Below are 19,568 nucleotides of genomic sequence, written 5' to 3' on the forward strand. Positions count from 1 at the left end.
GAAGGAATAACACAGAATATCCCTGCACTGACAGCATCCTTTAAACAGTGTTTGGGAAAGTCAAATATTTAAGCAAGATCCTTTCCAGTACAATGATCAAAATTCAAACAGTGGGAAGTTCGACCGCAAGCTTTTCCAGGCACGGATATCAAAGGAAAGCGATGACTTACAGGCGGCCCAACTTGGGTGTGGATTGGAACAGCAGCTCCGGCAGGACCTGCAGCCGGTTCCGGTTCAGGCGGCTGTGAGGAAGAGAGGACAGGGGAAGGGCAAGAGTTAGCGTGGTCGAAACTTCAGGAGGGAAGAAATGAAACGTAAGACACAGTGAGAATGACCTTATGAGGAGCACAGATCAGTGGGTATGTGTTTGTGTAGTTAGACTATCCGTGGCAGAAAGAGAGAGTGAAAACCAGGGAAACAAAGACGGAAAGGTTGTTTGACTTGCACATCGACATGCAGGCATCTGAATAACGAGATGGATGAGACAACAAGGCAAACACAAACGACACACGGACAGACCAATCCATCTTTCTGATTAAAGAAACAAGTCAGGTCAGCATTGCTATCAGGATCAGCAGCATCACGACAGGCCAATAGCTACATCCTGAGGTCAGGAGTCACATCTGTGCAGGGGCTGATGGGAAATAAATGTACTTCCTCTGAAGATGGCCTAGGTTATCTCCAGTAGTGCTCTTTAAAGGCTATTATCACTCACATGAGCCTGGCCAGACGGACTGTGGGATTTGGTAGGATGACCCTTATCACGGGAGTATGGGTTTTGATGATAGGATGCAGGGTCATGGAGCAAACCAAAGGTATGTGGAGGAGGAACATTACTTTTTGAGGATCTACAACCTTTTTGGCTCCTTGCTTCAGCCTTCAAGTAGACTCATTCTACAGGAGAAGAGTTGGCTTTCTTATAGTGAGGCTTCAACTACAGACATGAGCCGGCTAGACAAATTTACCAAGACCATCATTTTGTCTGACTTGTATGTAATCTTGCAATCAGTTCTGGGTAGTAACTGATTACATATAATCTGGATTACATGATCAGATTTCAAAAATTAAGTACTTGTAATTAGATTAAATTATGTTTTAAAATACTCGTAATCAGACTACAGTTACTTTTTTATTGACTACATAATTACATGTTATGGCAGTAAATCATTCAGAAGTTATTGATTCTTCCTAATTCTTCTTTTTCAGGTTTTAAAATTTCCTTTCTAAAATAGCATATTGCTTATATACATTCAGAAAGTCTTTGTACAATTTTATATCAATTTTTATCAAAATTTTTATATCAATATTACGCAATATTATCCTATTCAATGTGTTAAACGAGTTAGGTCAAAAGTAATCTAAAAGTAGTCAGATTATATTACCTTAAATGTGTAATGTAATGGATTATGTTACTAACTACAATATTTGTCATTTAATATGGAATCAGTAACTGATGAGTAACCATGTAACCATGTCTGTAATTTCTGAATTAAAATGTATTTTGACATTTTTTAGCAAATAAATGCAGCAAATATCAAATAAATAATAATCAAATAAACCTTGGTGAGCATAAGGATGCACTGATATGAACATTTGGCCGATACAGATAACAAATAATTCTTCATATTTGAAAGCCGATAATCGATATATTGGCCGATAAATCAAAATCAACATTTTTGAGAGCCTGATTTCAAAAACAAAAGTCTCACCATTAAAATCCATGTCCCAAGCACACAATTATAATGTTCTCAGTATAATATTATGTAGTCTATATGACAGATTTGTGCTGTACGTTGCACTGTATTTTCCATTTTGAAGTGATTTCAATCATATTTCAAGCAATTCAAAACCATAATAGCAGACAGTGCATATCTGAAATGTCTTAGCTGAAGGAAATAATTCATTATTTATTGACTTTAACATATTGGCCAAATTTTCTTATCGGGACGATAACATTAAAAAAAAAAAAAAAGTATATCGGCCAATATGGTGGCTGATATATCATGCATCCCTAATATATATGCTATATATATATAAAATGAGGATATTGGCTGTTTATTAGTACTTATAAAGTACATATCAATGCCTTATTCTACATGACCATATTCTACATCCCTTAATCTACCCAATACCTAAACTTAACAACTACCTTACTAACTATTAATAAGCAGTAATTATGAGGCAAAAGTCGTAGTTAATAGTTATTTAATAGTGAGAATTGGACCCTAATCTAAAGTGTGACCAAAAAAAAAAACTTAAAAATTATGTAAATATATATTTTTTTAAAAACCATATGAAACAAACATGAAATACAAATAGTACATTCTTTTCTTTATCGTGGCTACTCTTATTTGTCATTATTGAGTTCAGTTCAGATACTTTGATGTGTACCTCAAAACTTGACCCTTGTTGAACCATGTTTTATAAACTAGGCCATCTATTTTTTAGCACCATGTAAAGTCACAACATGCAGCATGAAAAGCTTTCTGTTCTTTCTGTTTCTGTATCATTAATTCTAAAGCACTTGCTCTCATAGAGGGGTCAAGCTATTTATATGTCCGCTGGGTTACAACAACAACAACAACAAAAAGTCACACTCGAGCGTCAGATGGAGGGAATGCATGTGGACACACTAGCTGTCTCGCCGCCCGCCGAGAGTGGGTCATTGAGTTAAATGCTGTGAAATTCCAAATACGAGTGATACATTGAGATCTTAAGACCCAGATAAACCAGACCCACAAACCCACCACAGAGACAGATTCTTCAGAGGTGGTAAACAGGCTGACAAACTTCGGTTCTCTTCATGATGGCCGCTGATTTTGATGTACGTTCATCGCTAACACGTGGCGGCAACTGCCGACAGAACCGTGCAAACATTTACAAGGAATGAAACGCACTGAGACATTCACACATAAACAAACTCAAGGATGCTAACACAGGCCAACCACAGTCCAGACATTCTTTGACCTTGTCCAACTGCAGTAATAGCTAGCATGTTTGGTCTGACCCAATGGTCAATTTCACTGGGAAGTGTTAAGATTCTCACCAGAAAAGAGCAAATGGCTGCACTCCAGATGTCAGGGGGCAAACAAGCACGTAAACCCACTGGACTTAAAAAAAGGAAAGTTATGGAGGTCACCTCAAAAATCCTCAAAGTTCCTTTCGCTTTTGTGAAGATGCTTCCGATTAAAACCGACAAGGTCAATGTGCTGCTCATAAACAGCTACAAATTCTTGTCCAAAACACACATACAGAAACATGTGGAATATGTATCATGACAGCACACAGCACACTTCAAACATTTCTTCTATTTTTATACTTACATTCTCTCAAGCTGTCTGAGTTCCTGAAACGCTCCTCTTTCGATCACACTTATTTGATTGTTCTCCAGATGTCTGTGGGGGAAAAAAAAGAACTTCATTATCCAATCAACTCCAGCGATTCAACTTCATCTGACATTGATCAGCCTCTCTGAGTGATTGAAATGACAGTTGAAAGAGGACCTCATGACTTCGCTTTGTCACAACAGTGACTGATAAGCAAACAGCCTTTTTCTCATGAAAACCAGAACAGATTTCTCTCTGATTTTATGAAGTGTGCGGTTGCCTCAGCAGACCCTCATTCATGTCCAGCATGCTCGTGACGGCGTTCCGGAGGGTATTTTCAGAGCTCTCCTCTACTCTGAAGACTTTGTCATATTTCAGGGCCTTTAAAATTTTCCAGATGCTTTACAAAGACAGCACATCTCCATGGCTATTTCTTGTTTATATTTGAGTCTCTTTGAATTAGAACAACGCGCAGACACACGCATAGAACGCACACAGCCACTAAATTATATTCGGCACCGGATAATACAAGCAATCCTCCAAAAAGAGAGACAATCCCGAAGCAAAAAACATCCTAAAGTGCCTCTGAAGTGGACTTCCGCTTTCTGGGGTTATAAATGATGTTTTTAACGCAAATGTTTAGACACGTAAATTAATTTTACAGCTATAATCCATGTTTTGTCATATCATTCTGTCAGGAAGAGATGAGACACTTGGCTACGCTTATGAATACCACAGCTTTAAGGCACGATCCAGCATGGTGAGGCCAAAACACAAGCGAACAAGAGGAGGCTAAATTGATTTCTTCGAAATAATTGCATTCTTTGCTGATACCAAACACATATAGTCTGTGTCTAACATAAATTTAAGTCTGAGTAACTATCTGGCTCATTCTTACAAATGGGGGATCAACCCCACCGTGGTTTATGTATTCGCATTAAACGTAATCCCTTTCGATCCTGAACAGATGGGTTTTGGTGTGTGCTGAAGAATAATAACAGTTCTTTTTCTTCATTTTTCAGCATCTCTCCTTCTTTCTGTTCTTTGTCTTTCTCATCGTTACAGAAATGTTTTGAAGTTTTGCATAGAAACATATGGGATACAGGCAAACACCTATGCTTTCACAGGGCCTGACAAGGAGAGGAGAAGACCTCTCAATTGAAAGGGTGAAGCAAGACACATGGTATTGCTGGAACAGTTTTTGTTATTCTTGCCTTAAGCGTTAACCAAGTGCTGGTTTATAGGCAGGACTCAGGTCAGTGCAGATGGCGCTTCCCTGAGGACTTTAGAATGGGAACAATCTATGACCCAAGGTAAGGTCATTCTTTAATTTCAATACGAAATTATTGTTCATTTATTAAGAAAAAAAAAAATGATGTAATATTATATAATGTAAAATAATATAATATTTTTTAAACAAAACTGCTCAGTGCTTATGAATGTTGAAAAACATTTCTCCCCCAATTAAAGTCACATGGTGCAACCAACACGTATAAATAATTTATCCGTCCACATATTTTAAAAAAAAATTGTAATCTTTAAATCAAAATAACTTCCCCTCCCTCAAAAACAAACACTACTTCTGAAACTCCTCTCGATCACCACCCTCACCTGAATACAAGTTTCTCCTGTTCTCAACTACATTTTCTATGACCCCATGCCTGGACTGATTCCTGCACACTTGTTTCCCCATTACTGTGTTTATTTAAGCTCTAAGGCCCTGTTTACACCTGTATTAAGCGTCGTCCACTTGTGATCTGATCAACTGTCACTTTAAGGCCAAGTGCACGGACCAATCCACTGATACACCTCTGATAGTCTCCCAACTGTTTACATTCACTTAAGACATAACTGACTGTGTTTACGTGAATACTCGCCAAAACAGATATTTTGGCATAATTTTGTGTGTATTTGTATGGAGCCCCGCACACGACATGCAAGAAAAAAAGTAAATCATGCACACGATTTACTAATTAGTTCCCTCAATTTACTAAATCACACACACAATTTACTATTTTGTTTCCTCGTTTGCTAAATTGTGCGCACAATTCACTAATTTGTTCCCTCAATTTGCTAAATTGTGCGCACAATTTACTATTTTGTTCCTGCGATTTGTTAAATTGTGTGCACGATTTACTATTTTGTTTCCGCTTTTTGATAAATTGTGTGCACGATTTACTATTTTGTTCCCGCGATTTGCTAAATCTTGCGCACACTTTCCTAATTTGTTCCCTCGATTTGCTAAATCGTGCACAGGGTTTACTATTTCGTTCCCTCGATTTGCTAAATTGTGCACACGATTTACTATTTTGTTCCCTCGTTTTGCTAAATCATGCGCACGATTTCCTAATTCGTTCCCTCGATTTGCTAAATCGTGCATGGGATTTACTATTTCGTTCCCTCGATTTGCTAAATTGTGCGCACAATTTACTATTTTGTTCCCACGATTTGCTAAATTGTGTGCACGATTTACTATTTCGTTCCTTCGTTTTGCTAAATCGTGCGCACAATTTCCTAATTTGTTCCCTCGATTTGCTAAATCATGCGCAGGATTTACTAATTAGTTCCCTCGATTTACTATTTAGTTCCCTCGATTTGCTAAATTGTGCACACGATTTACTATTTTGTTCCCGCAATTTGCTAAATTGTGTGCACGATTTACTATTTTGTTCCCGCGATTTGCTAAATCGTGCGCACAATTTACTATTTCGTTCCCTCGTTTTGCTAAATCGTGCGCACGATTTACTATTTCGTTCCTTCGTTTTGCTAAATCGTGCGCACAATTTCCTAATTTGTTCCCTCGATTTGCTAAATCGTACACAGGATTTACTAATTAGTTCCCTCGATTTACTAAATCGTGCGCACAATTTCCTAATTTGTTCCCTCAATTTGCTAAATTGTGCACAGGATTTACCAATTAGTTCCCTCGATTTACTATTTCGTTCCCTCGATTTGCTAAATCATGTGCACGATTTCCTAATTCGCTCCCTCGAATTACTATTTTGTTTCCTCGTTTTGCTAAATCATGCGCACGATTTCCTAATTCGTTCCCTCAATTTGCTAAATCGTGCACAGGATTTACTATTTCGTTCCCTCGATTTACTATTTCGTTACCTCGATTTGCTAAATCGTGCACAGGATTTACTAATTAGTTCCCTCGATTTACTATTTCGTTCCCTCGATTTGCTAAATCGTGCACACGATTTACTATTTCGTTCCCTCGATTAACTATTTCGTTCCCTCGATTTACTATTGCATTCCCTCGATCTGCTAAATCGTGCACAGGATTTACTATTTCGTTCCCTCGATTTGCTAAATCGTGCACAGGATTTACTAATTAGTTCCCTCGATTTACTATTTCGTTCACTCGATTTGCTAAATCTTGTGCACGGTTTAGTAAATTGAGGTAACGAATTAGTAAATCATGGGCACGATTTAGCCTACTATTTTTTTTCCTGCATGTCATGTGTGAGACTCCATATATTTGTCCATTCAAGCGTCAGCTTTCTGTGTGCGCACAGGTAACCGGACTGAATTGAGCCCTCCTTCATGTCGTCACGCTTTTTCCACATTTATCCATATGTCTGCTCATCTCTTTCTCCCAGATGTTAACATTTTTTAACATTTTACGAGACATGCAGCAAGTGTATGCCAACTTATGTCCCGCTGGGTAGATCAGCATGTTACAATTCATTCAAATGTGCGCATCTACCACGACTGGATCTCTTCCCAAATCGTCCCTCCCTAACATTTTCGTCTCATTTTTATTTGTTGATGAAAATGTCAATAGATTATTTTCATCATAGTTTTTTTCATTCAAAACTGTTTTTTATTTAGTTATCGCCTCATTTTTGTCAGTGGAAAAAAGTCATAAATGAAAATTATTCGTCAACAAAATTAACAGGGTGAAGCTTGTGCATGGAGAGTGCATAGCTGAGATTGGAAGCTTGTCTTGCACTATCAGACGAAGCAATTCTTCCAGAGAGATAAGGGGGTGCCAAGGCTATTCACAAGTCCCAGGGAGAGGCTGCTTTTGGTGCATGCCATGACCGTTAATCACAAACCACCTTAAACTGCCTCCGTGCTGCCCGCCAGCCACTGCCTCTGCTTACGACTGCTCTCTTGGGCGTTTATTTTACTCCTCTTTTTTTCACTTGTTTATTTTTATCTCCATTCCTCTCTTTTTACAGGCTCTCATTCAGGAAGAAAACAGCACGGAGAAATACATGATTACAGTCATTAAGCTGCAAGAACACTTTCTCTAGAGGAACCCAAATCGCTGGATCACGGCTGCCCTGCGCCTCTCCAAGGAGCCGTCCGTCATTTTTTTTATTTTAAAAGTTCACGTTTCTGGTATGGAACATATTGTTACATATTCTTCAAACTCAAGAACAAGTTTGAAGATTGACTGCATCTAAGGCAATGACTTCATGCGAGGTTCAGTCAAAGGGTCATGTTAAACGTGTCGGATTTACTCAGCTTAAATGTCAGTTTGTTTTATTATGACTTGTGCCGTAATCCTCCCAGCTTTCAGCCTCAAACCCTTTGATGGCTTTGACTGTAAAGACAACACGGAAGAGGAGGGGCACTTGGGAGTTAAAGGAAGGATTAACCATAAGAGCGAGAGATACGGAGTGACATCTTACAGCACGCGTAGGTTCTTGAGGCCAGTGAAGTCCACTTTGGTGATCGGGTGATGTTATTCCTGTCCAGATCCCTGGAAAGAAAAAAAAAAAAAGAAAGGGAGAGGGGATGGAGAAAGAAGTTAAAAGCTTTTCATTTCACTTATGCTTTCAAACATGATTTTTCAAGTCTTCGAGTCTGTAAACAGAGAATTTAAATGCAGACGCTCCCTGGCAGTGCCTCGACGGCCCCGACTCGCACCAGATGCCCGTGGGGCAACGCTGTTCAAAGCTGGCGTCTGCCAGGGAGAATTAGTGCCATGCTGCAGGTTACTGAGTCTGAGAGACCGACTTCAGCTCTGCCACTCTCGCATTCACTGCGCTGGAGGCGACTCACTTTCAGCATGCTGCTATTGAACTGCCTCGACTCTAAACGTTCCCATACACACAAACTCGACACACACACGTCTCGGGGTCACGTCAACGTACACCTGCCCTGTTTTGTCTATACAATGACTGTATACAATGCAATTCTTTTCTTTCAATACATTTATCTGCTTTTTCTTTTCCATACAAAAAAAAAAAAAGACAGCTAAAGGCTCATATTTTGTTCTGTTAGTAAGCAAGGCGATTGAGATGTGGGAAGAAACTGCTTGAGAGAGACGGATTGCATGGAAACATTTTTGTTTGGAAAACGTCCCTTCTTGCAACTGAGTGAATTATATATTACCAAACTAAGTATTTTTCCACTCTACGCAATATCTTATACTTTTCCCAGACTGTTATTTTATCAGTTGTTTTAAGCGTGTCTAAAACTGTATACATTCACTGAAATGAGTATACAGGCCTATGGATACGAGCGGACTTCCTCTGTGAGCGCTGTTTACTGGAGCGCCGCCACACTGAAAAGATTAGCGCTGAGAAATATACAGTGACATATAATGACACACGCATACACTTACACACTAACGTCGGGCCAGTCTCAGTGTGTTTCTCATAATATACATAAACATTTATAAATCTGATTTAAAGCCATATTGGATTTCAAAAGATTTCCCCAGAACCACAAAACGCACATCAAGCAGACTAATATGAGCCATATAGGAAACATATTACAGGGGACAGGCCATTTACAGACCCTGGATTCCATAACATGATCCTCTTTTAGATGGCGGCAGCATTTTTGGGAATCAAATGTGTGTAGAAAAAAGCTGTCTAGGTAGGCAGCACACTTGGTTTAGAGACACAGCCCTCATCTGCGTTGAAAACCAAACATTTTTCACACCCACTTTTCAGCATAAAGATAAAGAAATGTGAATTATCTAAATAATAATAAAAAAAAAGAAAGAAAGAAATATATTCCTAAAAACACTGTCCCAACTGGCCTAGAGTTAAGAGTTTGAGAGTTCCCAGCATGCACTGCAGCATGAATACATTATGTAATTACTTAGTTATAGGATTATTGCTGTACTGTTTGCTGACTTTATGTATCCTGTCGTGTTTTGTTGTGTGGTAAAGAGCTCATTTCACTTAACAGGGTTGAAGTTTATCATTGTTTTTGAGGTAGAGTACCATTCGAAAGTTCAGTATGATTTTTTTCTTAAAGAAATTAATATTTATTTAGCAAGGACATTGAGCAAACATCACAGTAAATACATTTATATTGTTTCATTTGATTTCTTTTTTCAAATAAGTGATGTTCTTTTGAACTTTTTATTCATCAAAGAAACATATCAGAGTTTCCACAAAAATATTAAGCAGCTGAACTGTTTTCAACATTAATAGCAATAAGAAATGTTTCTTAAGCATCAAATCAGCATATTAAAATGATTTCTGAAGGATCATGTGACACTGAAGACTGGAGTAATGACTGCCATAATTCAGCTTTTCCATCACAGGAATAAATTATATTGTGAAATGTAATAAAATAGCAAACTTTTATTTTGAATTGTAATAATATTACTGTTTTTACTGTATTTTTCATCAAATAAATGCAGCCTCGGTGAGCAGAAGAGACTTTCAAAAACATTTTAGAATCTTGCTGAATGATAGTGTATGTGATTTAAGTGTTGAGGTCTCTTTGCATGTGAAGTAATTGTATAAAAAGACTTATTTGCAAATATTTAATGAGTTAAGACTGACTCAATGGTCTAGTTAGTGCGTTTTTTATGAAGCTTGGACATTTTAGTTCCCATTCCTTTTAATTGCATAAAAATGATCTTTACATTATTCAAAGAGTTCAAAATCTTAATGCATCATGTTCCTTTTTAACTTCTTTAAAGTTTTTTTTTACTTTTTTTAACACATACAGTGTTATCACAAAATCCCAGTCTCTCTACGTCACTCTCTTTGACATGTCCTAATCTCTGGTCTGTAGTTTTCTCATCTCGTATCCTCTCACCTGCTTGCAATGTAATCCCTCTAATAACATTTCCTCCTCTCTCTCTATCCTTCTCTTCAATCCTCACCATGTCGGGTTTTTTTTTACAGTATGTGTTAACAGCCTGGGGAACTAACTAAGTCCTACTTCCTCTAGAAACTCAATCAAACCTCCGGTCACACTGACAAGGTGGAGTTCACAGATATGCCAGCCCCCTACTGGCTATTGTTTGTTTTAATTTGTTGAGGGGATAAGGTGCCCATTCAAACGGCAGGTGCTCCGCGCTAACAATGCGCCCCCTCGGGGTCCACCCCACCCACGCACGCCGTTAGACCACTCAACCCGACTCGTCCGGGTCATAAGCCGGCAGACCACTCTGGTAAAATGTGCTTTTCAGAACGACACCGGACAAAGAGAAGAATCTTTGCAATTCCGGCTGGAGGTTATTTTGACTGTGTTGTGCTGCAGTTGCAACACGGCAGGCGACCAAGGTACACTAAGACTTCAAAGCCGTGCAAGAAAAATGTGCATGAAAACAAAAGAGTTGTTTTTTTTCTGTTCCCATACGATACCCTGCCTCTCAGTGCGTATCCTGTCGTAATCTTCTGCTATTTTCCTCAAAGCCACGCTAGTCTAGTCCTCAAAAGCTGATAGGTATGCTCCATTTCCTCTTGAAAGCTTCCCATCGCTGATTGGAATCTTAAATGAGTTCTTCCTTTTGGACCTCTGGTTTGGACGCCTTAGATGGCTGTTTTTCATTTACTTGAGTCCCACTTAACAATACTAACACATTAATATTCTCCTCATAAGATGCACAAGTTATTATCAGAACAGATAGACGATACATCAATGAGAACAAATTATGTTTCTCATGTCTATTGATTAATTACAACTAAACGCCTCTGAGATAAAGCATTATGCTTGTCTTGCGCATTTGAATTAACAAGTTCGCCATCATAACTGTCAATGGAAGAACACTGTAATTTCTGCCACCTATTATCTCTTTATTAAATGACTGTATTAATTAACATTTCTCCTTCACTGAGGTAATTCACAAAGGCATCCATGTGCCACTGAAAATTATAAAGCAGATGCTAAAGGCTAGACACAGATAGGGATATTGTAATAACTTTCATGTAATTAATTAGTGCATTTCAAACGGATAGATGCCTCATTGCCTCCTCCTCACTCTCCCATAACAGAGCCCTTTCCTTTTCCCAGGTTCTCTGGAAGTTTTTCGCCGAAACGCTTGTTCGTTTGCACTTATGCGAGATCAAATGGGGGGGGTTTATTACCGCTCTTTCATCTCCCATGAGCCATGCAGTCAGCAGCCATGTGGCTACCACACATCTCCACTGGACACATGCAGACCTATTCCAGAATTCCTGAGCTGTACCTCCTGACATATAACTACCACCTCAAAAGCTCTTAACAATTCCATATTCCTCGAAATCATCACAGGGTTCCATATACAACTTTTTTTTTACCGGCAAATCCCTGCATGTTAGTAACCAAAACCACAAAAATGTCATCTCTTATTCTTGATTACCTAGCATGGCTAGTGATGATTGTTTATTGTCTTTGGTAAATGGCATTCATGATAAAAATAAAAAAAAAAGCTCCTCCCCCTTTTTTAAAATAGCCAATAGTGTTTTGTTTATATCACAGCTCGGCCAGAGCCGTTGAGCTTGGTAAAGCCGCAGTTTTCTTCTAATCTCTAACTGTTTCTCCTCCTAATCTCCTTCATATTGCTTTAAATTTTAGCATTTTGTGCAGAATTCATGTGTCCAATGCAATTTGTGGTCTGCGCTGACTCGCGGATATGATCCGCACTGTGTTTCTGAACCGGAGCAGACTGTGCGCACGCTGCGGCAGTTCACGTGAAACCAGACCTCATTCGGACCCAATGGAAAGCATATTTACAGTGTCTGAATCATTCCCTATCCCCTATATAGTGCACTAGGTGCCATTCACCATGTAGAAAATAGTAAATGTGTGAATAAGTAACCGATTTCAGCCGCAGCTTCAGCATCTATTTATAATGTAGGGGGCGGGACGCTTCAGATTCTAGAGAGCATTTGATTGGACAGAAAAACTGATGAGAAGCTGAAATGCAGAGTGATGTCATCAAAATCATTGATCCATATTGGTGGAAGTGAGTTTTGAATGCTTATATCTTCTAAATGTGAATTTTGTCACTGTTTTGGAGCACACTAACTTATAGATGACAGTAAGACTATTATATTCATACTTCAATTTTGATTTCATGGGGACTTTAACCGTTAGGATAGGTTGGATTTTGGGGTTGGACTGGTGCTGCACTGGGATAATTTCAGGGTGAAGGCAGTGAAAATGAAGCCACCAGTGCATCTTTGAATTCCTCTTCATTGTTTATGAGCAATGTTGGCAGTTTCCATCTCAGGGAGAGTTTCATTTAGTAAATATTTTCATTACGGCCATGTCTGGATGCATTCTCCACTGAAGGACTCACTTCACACTAAGCAGAGCAGACAAAAATGAATTAATTTCATTTTTCTTTTTTGAGCGTTTACCCCCTGGATGGTTTATTTTCAAACCCTGACAGCTAATAGCGCAGACGACCTGGTGTTCTTGCACAGTATATGACTTCTTAAATTACTAGAGTAACGCTTGGCTGAGAGGTGACAAGGGCAACTTCAACACTTCTGTGTGAAAGTCAATATGACAGCCAGGCTACAAAAGGCTCATCAATAACACAAGTCTCATCTTGGACTCCAGGGGTAACCAAGGATACCCCCCCCCCAACATCTTTTCAAAGACGCCATTACCAGGAAGAGCAGTCAAAAAATGAGTGTCCTGACGAGCGTCCCCATATCGAACAAAACTCTCTGTGCCAGGCCACCATGGGTTTATTTATTTGGCTTTATTTGGCTCTATTTCCAGTAGTGTTTCCTGTATAAATTTCTCCAAAAAAGGTTGCTGTTTTTCTTGTATCATAACTGATGTTAAGCAGGGGACTATTTACTTTGAAATCATTACTTCCTAAGCTAAAGTAGCTAAATTTCAGCCACAACACACTACAAGCCACAAATGAAATATAGGAAACTACTGTGAATATATTTAAGGAGACAATATCTTTTTTACACATATCCGATAATATATATGGAAGCATTAAACAGCATTTAAACATAAATTTAAGAAAAATACAACCAATGAAACTGGAAAAATCACAATTTATATACATAAATGACCAGCATAATTTAAATGTGACCTATTATGCCCCTTTCACAAGATGTAATATAAGTCTCTGGTGTCCCCAGAATGTGTCTGTGAAGTTTCAGCTCAAAACACCCCACAGATCATTTATTATAGCTTGTCAAATTTGCCCCTAGTTGGGTGTAAGCAAAAACACGCAATTTTTGTGTGTGTCCCTTTAAATGCAAATGAGCTGCTGCTCCCGGCCCCCTTTCCAGAAGAGGGCGGAGCTTTAATCTCACGCAGACAAAATGAGGATTGTCAGTAACGGTGTTCAGCCTTACATTGTTCAAACCGGAGTCGACACTGATGGAGAGACTCAGTGTAAGAGAAGTTATAACTTTTAGAATGAAACTGAATGGTTAGTGGATAAATTTATGTAGTTGCTGTGGAGTTGATTCAACTCATCAACTTGCAGGCTATCCAACTTTCAGGTGCTCGTCTGTGCAGCCAACGACAGAACAGTTAGCGTGCTTTACTCAAATTTTTGCAATGGTGTTAGAACTGGTGCACTGTTTTCGCTTGCGAAAACAAAATGGCGGGACAGGGGGACTCAAATAAATCATTTTTAAAACATTTATATGAACAGAATGATTCACTAAATGAATCAAACATCTCAATACATATAAGAAAGAGAACAGTTTAAGAGGGCACATTTGATTTGAAACACAATGTGACAAAAAAAAAACAGATGTACTGTAGCATTTTGTCACACTACATCACTATTTGTCTGAGCTTGTTACTACAAAAGTTGTCACACTTCTGAAAATTCAGTTAACAGCATAACTACTTTTACTCCCCAACACCTCATTAGAGTCACATCCGATTTCTTTCTGCGTACCAAAAGCCTAGTAAAATCCTGATCAAATCATTTAGAAATTCTGGTTTGATTCTTTTGTTTACTGGTTGCTAGCTGCAACCCAGTGTTTGCGTCCGTGATCCTCACATCACAGTAACGAAATCATAAAACCACACACGGTTTTATTCATATTTGTTAGCTTAGGATAAACACTGTCACTTCTAACTACACTAAACTATAACTAACAAGATGTGCTGATGAGAATAACGAAGCCCTTGATGTGTTGCTTTGGAGACAAAGCCCGCAAAACAAGAGCCCTCGTAAACCTGAAATGGCCCGGAGGCGTGCACATTATCAAATCCAGCCTTCCATGACACAAGCTTGGAAGATTCACAGACTTCTGGGTCCCTGACATTCGGAGTGACCCTTTCGAGACGTTTGTGACAAGAGGTCTGCTGGCTCTCAGACACAGCTTTGATGCACTGCCTGAAATGAGGCACATTAAATATTTTCCGTACATGAAAACATGAAGGTTGGGTGGCGAATCGTTCCCTGAAGTCTTTGCCCACAATCCGTGCCAGCAGCTGTCTGGCAGGCTGCAGTGTGTGAACGAACGCTCACTGAGCGAGAGACTTCACATATGCTCCTCATATGCCCGCTGAGGTCAGCAGGGCACCGGAGACCACAAACCCACCTCCTGACTCGCTCCAACACCAACACAACAAACACACACACACTATCCCGCTGACTGACTCTCTGCCATAGTAAAAAACTGACATGCAGCATAAGCAAATGCTGATAAACAGATAAGCGATCTAGGGTGGAGCTACCAGTTGGGAAAGCAGGAGTTGGCGGTTTCACACCGAAACTTCATTAAGACAGTGTGATGAGAGGAAGGGAATGCTGCCATTCTCTCTCCTGATCCAGCAGACCAAACACGTTACAGCAGCCACAAAGTGCCACATTGTTCCTGAAGTGTTAACTGCGAGAGGGCCTAAGCACTGCGAAGACTCCGGCGGAGGGAATTTGCTATTAAACGCTACAAAGTGTGTGCGTAACTGCTGCAAATTAGAGCGAGAGAGATGAAAGAGCCAGAGCGTGAGTGAATGAAAGGGGATATTACAGTTGCGACAGGAGCTACTAATGAGCGCAAAATCATACGAGCTGTCAAAGAAAGAAAAGCCTTTCAAATAAATGCACATTTATTAGAGGGAAATGTGCCTGAACTCTGGAATTGTGGGTAACTAGGCCTTGCTTAGGGCAGAGGTGCAGTCATTACAGTTAAATCAACACTCCAGGGTGCTCTGGGAAACCCGGTGGTGTGTTAATCGTACCCAGGAGACGTGGAGACGTCCTGAAAACTGCTGTTACAGATAGCTTGGTGCATGTTTTGGATGATTTGCTTGGTTTTTTAATTAATAAAATCATGCTATGTGAACATGCAAATACTTTGCACACCACACTTGTCTCTCGTTTCAGCAAGACTCAACCTGACATGGTATATTTTAAAACAAATCCAATATTCTGCAGGTCATGACCCTTATTTATTTTTCTCTCCACATGAAAAATTCCACTGAAAAGCCCTTTAGAGGTTAAAGGTTGGAAGGTTCAACCAGACCTCTGGCCATTGAACAGACTGGATGCCTTTCCTATCAAATCCAGAAGAAAAAAAAGTTATATTATAACAGATGGTTATGATATTTAAAGAACCGTCATGGCTTATCACGACAGAAGTGCCGCAGGTGGAAACAGGGAAATTAAGGATATATTCACAGTCAAATTCAGCAGTGGTTAGAAGTAATCTAAACACATAAGAGAGTCGGTCTTCAGCTGCAGTGCGCCCCTCAACGGACTTGTGGTTCCCCAACTTCCCCAACTAATACAGCCAAGATACATACACACACTCACACCATATGGCCATTAATCATGTTAATGTTTGTGTAAACTCATTATACTGGATGAAAGAATCAGCTGCAATGCTGTTCAACATTCAGATGTGGACATGTATGAAGAGCAGTTAATATCTCAACGCTCATTTACAACAATCTGAGTCTAATTAATGAAATGTGATTGTACTCGACTCCAACCAAATGAATACACGCTGAACTCATGCATTAGACAATTTTTAAGATGTATTGAATTACTGCAAAATTAAACAAAACAGTGCTTAAAATTGATGTATATCCTCTACAGAAAAACATGACACCAAGTTAAAATAAATATTTCTACAAATTTTGACCCCTGCTTTAGATCTATATTTGACACTAAGAACTAAACTGACCTTCTGTAACTATTGTAATAACAGGATACCAACTGTCTGATCAATTGAGCAAAGATAACATAAAAAAAGTATTTTGTTTTATCAACTTCACATTTCTTAATAAGAAAAACTAGTACAATTTTACAACAGTGCTCATATTACACACACAAAAATGTGTTCAACCCATTTATTCCTACTGGTAACATATGTAAATTTACTTAAGGATCTGTTGAGTTACTGATGTGTTCGAGTTGTCAAGTACAAATACAGTTCAGACTGTCTTGACTTCATGTGAACTTTTTTTACATGTCACATGACCAGAGCTGTTTAATTCCCGTTTGATATCTTTTAAAGGGCCTATTATTAAACTGATGTACTGATGAATTATTTGATTGCATTTGATGAATTTATTCTTGAATTATCATTCTATTTTCTGCAGTTGCTTTTAAAAAATCCTTGCAAATGAGAAAAATTGTTGTAGAAGCAATTTTTCATTCATGCTAGTAAATTTCACAATTAATTACAGAACACAAATTTTGAAGTGACTGAAAACTGAAATAGTATTTTCTTGAGAAATGTATACTACATTCATATTTGTTTTATTTACAACTTAAAAATGTTTTTTGCAGTGCACTGGTTACAACTGTGATCAGGGGGGAAAAAATCTTAAAACCTTTTAGTAAAAGACATGCGGTTTGTTTCACTGGTCTCCAGGGGGTAAGAATAGGTATAATTATAGCTGCAAAACAACTTGCAATTATTATTTTTGCTTGTTAATAAATGTTTAATCATAGTACCATTCAATATGTGTAAAACTGACACTGTTACAAGTCAATAGCTATAAAAAAAAATGCATCTCCCGCTCACAGAACATGAAATAGCGACGTTGTCACTTGTCTATGAGGAGAGATACGCGCCGCTGTCATTATATTATCTGTGTTCAAATAACGCGATAATGTGCGTACTTACAGCCTCTCGGCGTTCCTCGGGATTCCCCTGGGCACCGTCCTGAAGCCTTGACCCTGACAATCCACATGAGAGCCCGAACAACTGCACTTATGCGGGCATCCATTCACAGCACAGCACAGCAGCCCGCACAGCACAGCCACTGTCCCCCAGTACTTCACCCACCGCATCATATATCCTCTGAGGCTGAAGCAGCCTAATAACAATAGAAAAAAACTCAAAAAACAATAAAACTACTCAAATAAACTAACGCGTAGGCTATACGGGAAAAAAAAAAAAAAAAATTATCCGCGTCTTGTCCAGAGCCAATTAAGTCCCGCGCGCAAAATAAAAAACTACAAGTAGAACGAGGGAAAACTTAACGATTACCTACAATACCGTAAAATAGTTCCAACTTTAAAAACTTCTCGAAATACATCAGAAAAAAAGCGTTCTTCATTCAAACGTAAAGTTGCATCTGTCTCTCCACACCATTGAAACACACAGATGCGCATCAAAAGTTAGAAAAGCACATCGCTGACTAGAAAAAGCCCATAAAAAGCCTGCAAAATCATTCAGAATGTCCAAAGTGATTCCTTCTCATTCTTCACCAATTCCGCTTTATTAGGTCCAGCATGCAAATCCTCATTGATAGTGATTGAGGAACTTCAGCGGAGCTCGTACCTATTTGATTTCCAGCCCCCAAACTCTGCGCTCCACACTCCTACTGGCTAATCTACGTGATGTCATTCAGGGATATTTGGGGTCTCGACTCGAGAAGTTGTTGGGACTGCTTCAAATAACACCAAATGCTCGTGGTGTTAGGGAAGAACACAAAGTTATGAATTAGTAACCGCAGTTGGCACTCTTTTCAGCTACACTTTGAAATGACAAAGTTAGAAATCTTCATAAAACAAGACATGAAAAACAAGACTGATACGATTTTATATTGCCTATATGAGGCTATTCACCACCAGGGAAGGGTTAAGGTGAGTTACTGGAAAGTGATTAGTGAAGTGATTATTAAAAATAAACAAAATGATAATGAATTAATAAACCAATAAACAATTGTTTTAAATGAGAAAATTACTTATAATTGCACTGTATTCAACTATACCACGCATGCAATGATTCAGAGATTTAGGTGTTACAGAAATATCCTCAACATATTATCTATTTTTGTACAGATAATTTGAGTCCTGTCTCTTGAGATAGTTTTACATGACTTTTTTTCCCCCATGATTTTTGGTGCCCATTTTGCAGTCCTAGTGCCCCCATCTGGTGAGAAACTTCATCTTACTAAATCTAAATTCCTTCCTCACTATGAGAAACCACTGGTTTTACCATATTGAGAAGTTGGATATGAAGTTTAATTTGGCTCAAATATGGATTACACTCTCAGAAAAAAAGGTACGGCGCTGTCACTGGGGCAGTACCCTAAGGTACAAAAGTGAAAAGGTACATCTTTGTACCCTAAATGGTATATAATAATAGTACCTTAAAGGTGCGTATTAGTACTTTAAAAGTACATATTAGTACCTTTTCACTTTTGCCCCAGTGACAAGCGTCATACCTTTTTTTCTGACAGTGTATCATTCAATCAGCAAAAAAGAAAGAAAAAACAAATTAAGAACATTCAAGTAAAAGACATTAGTTTCACAGGGCAAGTTACTTTTAATAAAAGATTAAGGAGGAGTGCTAGACAGAAAGATTTCCCTCCAGTCAGTAAAAGACAACAGATGTCTAGATAGGTTAAAGCTTCACTCAATAATTTAATCGTTTAAACGCTGTGCTTAAAGAGTACTTACCTGTTTAACATGTATAAAGAATACTTGTTTAACACACGAATCAACTCCCATATGCCAGATTAGTTTACCTAAATTATTCCTCGTGAAAGCAAAGTGAGGTGCTGGAAGGCTGCAGGTACGTGTGTGAAGTTAAGCTGCAAAACATGTGCTTTACACTTCCTTTAATGCAAACACATGGCCGTGAGTCCATAAAT

The 19,568-nt window shown here is 38.7% G+C and overlaps 1 protein-coding gene across 1 annotated transcript in view; it reads right to left on the reverse strand.

Annotated features, from left to right (window-relative positions):
* slit3 (slit homolog 3 (Drosophila)) overlaps window positions 1-18,269 on the reverse strand; it is a 200,548-nt gene extending 182,279 nt beyond the window's left edge. Inside the window, 5 exon segments of the mRNA XM_051860278.1 lie at window positions 171-242; window positions 3,324-3,395; window positions 7,973-8,015; window positions 8,018-8,043; window positions 17,591-18,269. Coding sequence (XP_051716238.1) covers window positions 171-242; window positions 3,324-3,395; window positions 7,973-8,015; window positions 8,018-8,043; window positions 17,591-17,760 — 383 coding nt within the window. The 5' untranslated portion in view covers window positions 17,761-18,269.
* Window positions 18,270-19,568: the final 1,299 nt, after the last annotated feature.

This window comes from Ctenopharyngodon idella, chromosome 14 (genome assembly GCF_019924925.1).
Source record: "Ctenopharyngodon idella isolate HZGC_01 chromosome 14, HZGC01, whole genome shotgun sequence".
NCBI lineage: Eukaryota > Metazoa > Chordata > Actinopteri > Cypriniformes > Xenocyprididae > Ctenopharyngodon > Ctenopharyngodon idella.